At 48.2% G+C, this 11,312-nt stretch overlaps 1 protein-coding gene across 5 annotated transcripts in view; it reads left to right on the top strand.

Annotated features, from left to right (window-relative positions):
* Positions 1-351: 351 nt before the first annotated feature.
* SNUPN (snurportin 1) overlaps positions 352-11,312 on the top strand; it is a 30,146-nt gene continuing 19,185 nt past the window's right edge. For 2 of the 5 annotated variants that reach the window (XM_045397387.3, XM_073996416.1), the window contains exons 1-3: positions 874-986; positions 5,993-6,155; positions 10,104-10,248. In XM_045397387.3, coding sequence (XP_045253322.2) covers positions 5,998-6,155; positions 10,104-10,248 — 303 coding nt within the window. In that variant the 5' untranslated portion in view covers positions 874-986; positions 5,993-5,997. Of the gene's footprint in view, positions 419-552; positions 839-873; positions 987-1,523; positions 1,603-5,992; positions 6,156-10,103; positions 10,249-11,312 lie in introns of those variants that run through there. The other 3 variants (XM_065547430.2, XM_065547431.2, XM_045397383.3) reach the window with 3 other exon arrangements.

Genomic DNA, 11,312 nt, shown 5'->3' with positions numbered 1-11,312 from the left:
CCAAATTACTTAACCTCTCTGAGCTTCAGTGTGTCTACTTCTTCGTGTCATGATTGAGAGTTAATATCTACTGGCTTAAAAAAGAAAAAAAAGGAAAAAAATTAAATGAGATGATGGGTGTGAAGCAGGGTGTGTATGAATGTAAGCATTCAATAAATATTGTTTTAAAAATTGTAATCTCAGCCGTCCCGACTTGCAGAGGCTACACCCTGGTAGGACTCAATCTCCTAAATCTCTGCCGCTTCCCCTAATCTCTTGCACCAATTCAATCATTCCTTCACCCAGGGTCTACTGAGCACCATCCCTTATGCTGGACTCTGGCTACTTAAGTAGGAATCAAGCCAGGTCCCTGCCATTACTCAGCCCGCAGCCGAGTGAGAAAGAAGCTGGCAACAGCAGCAAACAGGCAATAATCGGGGTATGTTTCTGCTTTTGTAAGGGCAAGTGGGGGAGCGAAGGTCTGTGTCTGAAACTTGGGTGTGAGGGGTTAGGAGGAGTAATCCACGCAATTGGCACTGTCCGTTTAAAAGGACGGGCGCAGGAGGGGGAAGGGGACTCCAGGTGCAGCCCTAAGACCCGGGAGCATCTGCGGGAGGCGGCAGGACCCAGGGCCTTGAATGCCGGGCCACAAGATCAGCCTCCTCCCATTGGCGAAAGGAGCCCCGAGAGCTTGTGCTCAGGAGGGAGGCCTCGGCCTGGTCAAGTCATCTTGCAGGAAGGGTCCCGGACAGTGCAAAGCAAATGCAGGAGGGCCCCCACCCTAGCCGTTGGGAAATGCGCCAGCCGTTGAAGGCGGAAGTAACGGCCTGCAGGCAACGGAACTCCCAGCGTTCGCAAAGTAGGGAGGAGCCGGAAACTCAGGGCTCGAGGCCTGTGGGCCCAGCGGTGCGGCAGCCGCTAGGGGGGGCGGGCCCAGCTCTCCCAGGGCAGGTGATTGGTCGGTCCCGGTGGCGGCAGCGGCGCGTGCGACGGTCACCTCGGTTTGGGTGAGTCCCTGGGTTCGAGCCCGGGCCCCGCCAGCTGTCGAGTTGCCTCTCGGTGCCGGGCTGTGACTCCCTGTGGCCGGCCCCGCACTCTGGCCTCCCGGGGCGTCATCTGGAGGGGTAGAGCCAGGCCGGGGACTCCTTTTGGGAGAGTTTCCGTTCTTCTATTCCGTACTGTCCGGCCAGGACCCTTCAGGGACTTTTGTGGGGCAGGGGTGAATCACGCATGGCCTAGATGACCCCATGCCTAGAAAAAGGCGGTGCGGGGCGGTGGCGGCGCGCACGGCCGAATGGAGCAGATAGGGTCCCCGGGGTTGGAGCCCGGTAGCAGGGGTAGGGAAACGCGGAGACTGGCAGGATGTGGACCCAGGGAACGCGAGGCGGGGGCGCCGGATGGGAAGACGCGAAGGAGGGGGAACGGATGGGGGAAGGGGCTAGACAGGGAGGGAGGGTGGAGCGTGGGCGGGGCCTGGTAGGGTCGTACTTTAGGGAGTTGGAGGCGGGGGATAATGGTGGAGAATAAAACCACCTTGGGCTAAGGTCCGAACACTTGGAGGCAGCACCATCCAAGGAATGGGTTGAAACAGCAGGAGCTCGCCAAGAACAGCCTTGAAGGAAGGTAAAGGAACCGCCCCAGTATCCAGGACATCAGCTTTAAAGGTTGTGTGGTTCTTGGCAGAGCGGGAGCCCACACCAAGATAGTGCATGATAGGCCTAGTAAAGGTGCTTTGGATTTGGTCATTACTTTGGTGATGAACTGAAGACATAATGACTTAAAAAATTTTTTTATTATGAAAGATTTCAAACTTACACAAAAGTACAGAAAAGTAGAGACAATAGCATATATACCATTATGGATGATTTGAATAACATACCATATGAATCCCAAGCACTCATCATGAGGCCTCAGTCACTCAGGAATGGCAATCCCTGGTTGCACTGCAAAGATATTAAGACATGCCTCAGGCCGGGTGCAGTGGCTCATGCTTGTAATTCGAGCACTTTGGGAGGCTGAAGCAGGCGGATCACTTGAGGTCAGGAGTTTCAGACCAGCCTGGCCAACATGATGAAACCCCTTCTCTACTAAAAATACAAAAATTAGCCGGGCATGGTGGTGCACGCCTGTAATCCCGGCTACTCAGGAGGCTGAGGCAGGAGAATCACTTGAACCCAGGAGGTGGAGGCTGCAGTGAGGCGAGATCACACCACTGCCGTCCAGCCTGGGAAACAGAGCGAGACCCTATCTCAAAAAAAAAAAAAAAAAAAAAAAATGCCGGGCGTGGTGGTTCACGCCTGTAATCCCAGCACTGTTGGAGGCCGAGGCGGGCGGGATCAGGAGATCGAGAGCATCCTTGCTAACACGGTGAAACCCCGCCTCTACTAAAAATACAAAAACAAAAGTAACCGGGCGTGGTGGCAGGCGCTTGTAGTCCCAGCTACTCAGGAGGTTGAGGCAGGAGAATGGCGTGAACCCGGGAGGCGGAGCTTGCAGTGAGCCGAGATCGCACCGCTGCACTCCAGCCTGGGCGACAGAGCCAAGACTGCGTCTCAAAAAAAAAAAAAAAAAAAAGACACATCTTAAATTCACACTGATAATAGGCTAATCTTATCTACTAAAAAGTTCCTTTTATGGCGGGGCGCGGCGTCTCACGCCTGTAATCCCAGCACTTTCGGAGGCCTAGGCAGGCGGATCACCTGAGGTCAGGAGTTGGAGACCAACCTGACCAACATGGAGAAACCCCATCTCTACTGGAAAAAAAAAAAAAAAGTACAAAATTAGCCAGCCGTGGCAGCGCACGCCTGTAATCCCAGCTACCAGGGAGGCTGAGGCAGGAGAATGGCGTGAACCCAGGAGGCGGGACTTGCAGTTAGCTGAAATGGTGGGGTCGCACTCCAGCCTGGGTAACAAGAGCGAAACTCTGTCTCAAAAAAAAAAAAAAATTTCTTTTATGTTTAAAGGTTATAGAGTTTCAGTTATTCAAGATAAAAAGAGTTCTGCACAGCAGTGTTGAACATACTTAAGTTTACAGAACTGTACACCTAAAAATGGTTAAGATGACGAATTTCATGATACGTGAATTTAGCCACAGTTTTTTTTTTTTCATTTTACAGACAGGGTCTTGCTATATTGCTCAGGTTGGCTTCAAACTCCTGGGCTCAAGCGTACCTCCTGCCTCAGCCTCCAGAGTAGCTGGGACTAAAGGCAAGCACAACTGCACCTGGCAAACCACAATTTTTAAGTTCCTTTTAAATTAAACAAAATCGGCCGGGCGCGGTGGCTCAAGCCTGTAATCCCAGCACTTTGGGAGGCCGAGACGGGCGGATCACGAGGTCAGGAGATCGAGACCATCCTGGCTAACACGGTGAAACCCCGTCTCTACTAAAAATACAAAAAACTAGCCGGGCGAGGTGGCGGCGCCTGTAGTCCCAGTTACTTGGGAGGCTGAGGCAGGAGAATGGCGGGAACCCGGGAGGCGGAGCTTGCAGTGAGCTGAGATCCGGCCACTGCACTCCAGCCCGGGCGGCAGAGCGAGACTCCGTCTCGGAAAAAAAAAAAAAAAAAAAAAAAAAAAAAAAAAAAATTAAACAAAATCGACCAGGCACAGTGGCTCACGCCTGTAATCCCAGCACTTTGGGAGGCCAAGGCGGACGGATCACGAGATCAGAAGATCGAGACCATCGTGGCTAACACGGTGAAACCTTGTCTCTACTAAAAATACAAAAAATTAGCCTTGTGTGGTGGCAGGCGCCTGTAGTGCCAGCTACTCGGGAGGCTGAGGCAGGAGAATGGCATGAACCCGGGAGGCAGAGCTTGCAGTGAGCCGAGATCGTACCACTGCACTTCAGCCTGGGCGACAGAGCGAGACTCCATCTCAAAAAAATTAATTAATTAAACAAAATCTAATGTTTCAAATGAAGAAAAAGATCTGACTTCACTTGGGCAATGGAAAGTAACTCACTGGCCAAGTAGAGGGCTATGGAGTTGTATTTTTCACTGTAGAGGCTCTGGAATGAACCTGTTGATTTTGGTGCTGAGAGCACTGGACCTGGCCTGGGATGGAGGTTAAGCACTGGAGGTGCCCTCTGGTTTACACTAGAACCAGAGGGTTGGGCCAGCCCAGCAGTGCGAGTCAGATTTCTCCCAAATGTTCCTGTTTTCTTATAGTCTAAGGCTCACAGGAGTGTGAATAAAGTGTGAATTCACCTTTCTCCCCACTCCCATTCTTTAGGGTCCACCTGAAGTGGGAAGTCTGTTTTCAAAATGACATCTACTTGTCTTGTTTCCCTAATGTACTTTATGTAAGTTCTTCACACTACTGGCGCATTGGTGTTACTTGTTAAGCAGCCCTCCACATCCTAGCTCTTTTCCAAGTGAGTCCCACATAAGTAACCCTGAAACCTTCTTTCTGCCCACCTAAAAACAAAACAAAACTAGACTATGAGGAAGTAACAACCAGATTTTTTAAAAATAAAATATAATTTAAAATAATTTTTTACTTTTTTATTTAAAAAGTAGAGACATAGCCTCACTACATTGTCCAGGTTGGTCTTGAACTCCTGGCCTCAAGTGATTCTCCTGTCTTGGCCTCCCAAAGTGCTGGAATTACAGGCATGAGCCACCATGCCTGGCTAGAGTTTCTTTTTTCTTTTGAAGTCTTGCTCTGTCGCCCACGGTGGAGTACAGTAGCACGATCTCGGCTCACTGAAACCTCCGCCTCCCAGGTTCAAGCGAATCTCCTACCTCAGCCTCCCGAGTAGCTGGGATTACAGGTGCCTGCCACCACGTCCAACTAATTTTTGTATTTTTGGTTTTGTTTGTTTGTTTGTTTGTTTGAGACGGAGTCTTGCTCTGTCGCCCGGGCTGGAGCGCAGTGGCCGGATCTCAGCTCACTGCAAGCTCCACCTCCTGGGTTTACGCCATTCTCCTGCCTCAGCCTCCTGAGTAGCTGGGACTACAGGCGCCCGCCACCTCGCCCGGCTAGTTTTTTGTATTTTTTTAGTAGAGACGGGGTTTCACCGTGTTAGCCAGGATGGTCTCGATCTTCTGACCTCGTGATCTGCCCGTCTCGGCCTCCCAAAGTGCTGGGATTACAGGCTTGAGCCACCGTGCCCGGCCAATTTTTGTATTTTTAGTAGAGATGGGGTTTCACCATGTTGGTCAGGCTGGTTTCAAATTCCTGACCTCGTGATCCACCCACCTCAGCCTCCAGTAGTGCTGGGATTATAGGCGTGAGCCACTGCGCCCAGCAAGTTTGGGGTTTTTGACTCCTCTTGTCTTCCTCCAGGGACCCTAGAACCAGTGTTTCCTCTGGAACTAAATTTTCATAATATGAGTTGACACTTAGTTGAGAATTAAATAAATTCAATTTACAATTGAATAAAGTAATTAAGTGAATTAATTGAAATTAATTCAATTAAACAGTTGAATAAACTGCATAGAGAGTTACATTGGTTAATGAGTGGTGGCTATTCAGGAAACTATAGAGGAACTGCTCAGAAAAGGCGGGGCGCAGTGACTCAAACCTATAATCCCAGCACTTTGAGAGGCTGAAGAGGGAAGATTGCTTGAGCCCAAGAGTTCAAGACTAGCCTAGGCAACATAGGGAGATCCTGTCTGTACCGATAAATTATAAAATTGGCTGGATGTGGTGGTGTACACCTGTGGTCCCAGTTACTGGGGAAGCTGAGGTAGGAGGATCGCTTCACCCAGTAGATTGAGGCAACAGTGAGCTATGCTTGCGCCACTACACTCCAGCCTGGGTGATAGAGAGGACACTGTCTCAAAAAAAAGAAAAAAAGGAAATATCTGTAGGAAAATAATGTTATTGCTAATATATGACTAATTTACCCTTTAAGTTCCTTTTTTCTCATGGAAACAATTGTGATTTTGCATTAAGTTAATGTTTTTTCAGGAATGTGGACATCATATTATGTCATAACTGCATAACTGCCTGTATACAGGAGATGATATGAAATGAATGAACCATTTTCTTACGTTTTTCTTGTAGGGAAGATGGAAGAGTTGAGTCAAGCCCTGGCTAGTAGCTTTTCTGTGTCTCAAGATCTGAACAGCACAGCTGCCCCACACCCCCGCCTATCCCAGTACAAGTCCAAGTACAGTTCCTTGGAGCAGAGTGAGCGCCGCCGGCGGTTACTGGAACTGCAGAAATCGTAAGGAAGCTTTAACTCCTTGGCTTCTTTCTCTGGGCTAGGAGCTGTGAACCATTCCGAAGGCTCTAGGCTTGTCTCTACAGAGTCCCCCTTCAAAGTAGACTTTTTGTTGGCTGGCTGATCTTCTTGCCCACAGATTAGGATTCGGAGGGGTAAATCCTGGCAGAGTTAGGTTTCTTTTTTTTTTTTTTTTGAGACAGAGTCTCGCTCTGTCGCCCAGGCTGGAGTGCAGTGGCGCGATCTCCGCTCACGGCGAGCTCTGCCTCCGGGTTCACGCCATTCTCCTGCCTCAGCCTCCCGAGTAGCTGGCACTACAGGCGCCCACCACCACGCCCGGCTAATTTTTTGTATTTTTTAGTAGAGACGGGGTTTAGCCAGGATGGTGTCCATCTCCTGACCTCGTGATCCGCCCTTCTCGGCCTCCCAAAGTGCTGGGATTACAGGCGTGAGCCACCGCGCCCGGCCAATAGGTTTCTTTTATACCCAGAGCTTAGGAGATGAGGAAGTAGGGAGAGACCAAACTTTTAAACGAAAGCTCAATTATTTGGTTAAGTTTTTCTTTTTTTTCCTGGCAGCTGTACTGAGCTCTGTGGTTTAGGAACTTGTGAAAGCCACGCCCAGACTTTCACTCCCCACATTTCCTGGGATGCTTGTGTTTGGCTTCTGTACTCTGAATGCTGGTATTGGTGTGGTCTTCCCATCTGCCGTCAGCCCATATGTTTCTGTGGCACTCTTGGGAGTTCAAGACAAATAATTTCTAAGGGAATCTGAGGAAATGTCTTCCATACACTTAATTCTAAGTGCCAAGATGGGCAAACAGGGAAATAGGGCAGGATAAGAGTGTTTAAGGCTGAGCTGCTCTGAAGGTGGGGCTGATTCTTATATTCTCAGTGCAGCATGGGCCTCTTCTGGGTCATAAATTAAGGAATTAGGGATCAGAAGAAACTACTAACAGCTGCATAGTTTCCATACAGTCTGCATTTTGCCCAGTGTTGCATCACTGGTTGTGTTTGGCAGAGATGGTTGGTTCCCTGTGGCTCTGGGTGGCTTTGCAGAATACATTTCCAGATCATTCCTCTCCCCATTTTTAAAAATGTAGTTATCTTTGAATAGGTAATACATTTATATGATTGAAAATTTAAAATATACAGAAGAGGCCAGGTACAGTGGCTCACGCCTGTAATCCCAGCACTTTGGGTGGCCGAGGCGGGTGGATCACCTGAGGTCAGGAGTTCGAGACCAGCCTGACCAACATGGCAAAAAACTGTCTCTACTAAAAATACAAAAATTAGCCCGACATGGTGGTGCACGCCTATAGTCCCAGCTACTTAGGAGGCTGAGACAGGAGAATCACTTGAACCCGGGAGCTGGAGGTTGTAGTGAGCCAAGATCGCGCCACTGCACTCCAGCCTGGGCAACAGAGCTAGACTCTCTCTCAAAAAAATAAAATAAATGAATTGAAGAGTATATGGTGAAGTCTTCTTCCCATTTCTGTCCCATAGCTATCCAGTTCCTCTCCTGTATTATTAGTTTCTTGTGTATCCTTCCAAATATATATATATATTAGACAGGGTGTCACTCCGTTGTTCAGGCTGGAGTGTGCAGATCCTGGCTCACTGCAGCCTCAACCTCCCAGGCTCAAGTGATCCTCCCACCTCAGCCTCTGAAGTAGGTGGGACTACAGGCACACTCCATAGCACCTGGCTAATTTTTTAATATTTTGTAGGTATAGGGTCTCCCTCTGTTGCTCAGGCTGATCTTGAACTCCTAGGCTCAACTGATCCTCCCACCTTGACCTCCCAAAGTGCTGGGATTTCAGATGTGAGCCACTACGACCGGCCCTTCTGAAGATATTCTATGTATATATGAGCAAGTGTGTGTGGTAATATATGTATAAAAGCTTTTTTTTTTTTTTTTTGAGACGGAGTCTCGCTCTGTCGCCCAGGCTGGAGTGCAGTGGCCGGATCTCGACTCACGCAAGCTCCGCCTCCCGGGTTTACGCCATTCTCCTGCCTCAGCCTCCCAAGTAGCTGGGACTACAGGCGCCCACCACCTCACCCGGCTAGTTTTTTTGTATTTTTTAGTAGAGATGGGGTTTCACCATGTTAGCCAGGATGGTCTCGATCTCCTGACCTCGTGATCCGCCCGTCTCGGCCTCCCAAAGTGCTGGGATTACAGGCTTGAGCCACCGTGCCTGGCCTTTTTTTTTTTTTTTTTTTCTTTTAAACTCTGTCACCCAGGCTGAGTACTGTGGCATGATCTTGGCTTACTGTAACCTCAGCCCCCCAAGTAGCTGGGACCACTGGCACAGGCCACCACACCCAGCTAATTTTTGTATTTTTGGTAGAGACAGAATTTCACTATGTTGCCTAAGCCAATTTTGAACTCGTAAGCTCAATGGTCTGACCAATTCACCCTCCCAAAGGGCTGGGATTACAGGCAGGAGCCACTGCGCCTGGCCTTTTTTTTTTTGTTTTAAACACAAGTAGCAGTATACTATATACTGTTCTGCACATTTATTTAGTGGTGTTTTGGGGGAGAAATTCTATATCAGTTCATAAAGTACCACATCATTCCTTTTTCATGGTGCCAGGTATTCCATGGAATGGATACTTCATAATGCCATCTAGCCAGTCCTTCCTGATGGGCGTCTGGGCAGTTTTCTTCTTTTGTGATGACAGACAATGCTCAGGAAATAACCACAGGCAGACTTTCTTTCACACATGTACAAATATACCAGCTCTTTTATTCTCGAGATAAAAGACCATTGTGCTTTCATATGTTCTCTCTGGTGTGTGCCTTTTTGTAGTGAGCATGAACATGTATGTGTTTAAGAGAAACCAGCTGTGTTGGTTTCACTGCCTCAGTGGTGGAATTCCTGCCTTAGCATTGAAGAAATCAAGTGTGGGAGGTTATGTGGTATTTCCAAATCACTTTGAAACAATTAGGTTCCACAAAGTTCTTTTTTTTTCTATTCAGTTTCCCAAACTTTCTAGCATGTGTTGTTTTAAAACAAGATAATGATAAAGGGAAACAAATAAATAAAATATATTAAATTGTAAACTAAGTGGCCTTTTTTGAAAGTTAGACAGGAACTGGAGAAAGACCAGGCTTCTGAGAAAGCTGTATAAGCTGGGCACAGTGGCATACATCTACAGTCCCTACAAAAGAAAAAATTCTCTTTAAAAACAAAAAAGATGTATAAAGCAGAAATCTCCAGAAGCTGTCCTTGCTTTAGACTTCTCACTACATCTCAGTGGCTCTTCTCTTCCATCCCTGGGGTTTTTGGATGAGCTGTCTGCTAGGCAGGAAGGTGTCAGCTCTCATCTGGGGTGGGATGGGGTAGGGGTGAAATTAGCCTTTCCAGCTAGTGAACCTTGGAAATTTCTTTAGATATTTTATTTTGCATTCTTAGGAAACTCTGAGGAAGACTGAGTGTATTCAGAGGGGGTTTCCCTATTTAGGATTTTGAGGGGGCAGTCACTGGTTTAGCCTTGCAAAGGAGATTCCATCATTTCTTACTTCCACCAGAATCCCTAAGCTGCTCCCAAATTTGGAGCTTTCGAATTAAATGTGTCGCATTATAGGGCATCTTCCTAGAAGACATAAAGACCTGCCCTGGCCAGACGTGGTGGCTTGTGCCTAATAATCCCAGCACTTTGGGAGGCTGAGGTAGGCAGATCACTTGAAGCCAGGAGTTTGCAACCAGCCTGGGCAACATGGTGAAACCCCATCTCTACAAAAAATACAAAAATTAGCCAGGGGTGGTGGTATGTGCCTGTAGTCCCACCTACTCCGGAAGCTGAGGTGGGAAGATCACTTGAGCCCAGGAGGTCGAGGCTGCAGTGAGCTGAGATTGCACCATTCCAGCCTGGGCAACAGAGTGAGACCCTGTCTAAAAAAAAAAAAAAAAAAAAATCTGTCCTTATGCCTTTTCTTTCCTTCCAGCAAGCGGCTGGATTATGTGAACCATGCCAGAAGACTGGCTGAAGATGACTGGACAGGGATGGAGAGTGAGGAAGAAGATAAGAAAGATGATGAAGAAATGGACATTGACACTGTCAAGAAGTTACCAAAACGCTATGCTAATCAAGTAAGTCGTCCAGAGAAGATTAGACCCAACTAATCTCACTCCCTTTACTATGCAGTCAAAGCCCACTGAAATAAATGCTGTCATAAAGAGAGGAGAATGAGGCAGGGAAAAGGAATAGGAACTGCAAAGAACATGCCAATGTACATAGAGCGTATGGGATGATAAGAAGAGATGGCTTACTGTGCTATGGACTGACTAGGAATCACTGATGGAGTCTGTGGGTGGTGGGGTTTGGGAACTATTAGTCTATGCTGTTACCAAAGGCTGCCAGCCCACTGCAGAAAGTCCCTGAGCTATTGATATAGTAACAGACTCCTTGTCCTTGTCATTTTTTTTAGTTGTCACTGCACAACTGTTCTGGATGGGGCCTGCCCAGACTACCACTGACTCCTTCCACTTCTCTGGGTGGTAGAATCTTTCCCAGGCAGTGTACTATGAGGCCAGTTTTGAAATTTCATACTCAGGCGGTGGCAGGTGGGAAGTATAGCTGCTCTTGAATAAAGCGAGCCTGCCCAGCCACCCCAGACCAGCCAGTTGGCCAAGGTGAGGTTCAGGCCATGAAACAGCAGATCACTATAATAAACCTGACTCAGTGCCCTTTTAGATCCGGAGAGGAAACCAACATGGCTGTGGTACCATAGGGAAAGAAGCATGGGGAGAGACTGTTCTTGTGTTCCGGGCAGCTCAGGTATTTCAGGAAGCAGGGTATGGGTCCAAGTTGGGAGAGAGGTCTACCCTGCTATTGTATACTTGCGTCTAGAACCCAAGTATCTTGTCATCTCAGAATTCTCCCCTGCCTGGGCCTGAGTGTGGTGGCTCATACCTGTAATCTCAACACTTTGGGGGGCCAAGGTGGGAGGATTACTTGAAGCCAGGAGTTCAAGACCAACCTGGCTAACATAGTGAGATCCCCATCTCTTTTTTTTTTTTTTTTCGAGATGGAGTTTCACTCTTGTTGCCCAGGCTGGAGTGCAGTGGTGCAATCTTGGCTCACTACAGCCTCTGCCTCCTGGGTTCAAGCAGTTCTCCTGCCTCAGCCTCCTGAGTAGCTGGGATTACAGACG

This window comes from Macaca fascicularis, chromosome 7 (genome assembly GCF_037993035.2).
Source record: "Macaca fascicularis isolate 582-1 chromosome 7, T2T-MFA8v1.1".
Classification (NCBI taxonomy): domain Eukaryota; kingdom Metazoa; phylum Chordata; class Mammalia; order Primates; family Cercopithecidae; genus Macaca; species Macaca fascicularis.
The sequence above is the reverse complement of the archived record's forward strand: the minus strand, read 5'-3'. Positions and strand labels throughout refer to the sequence as shown.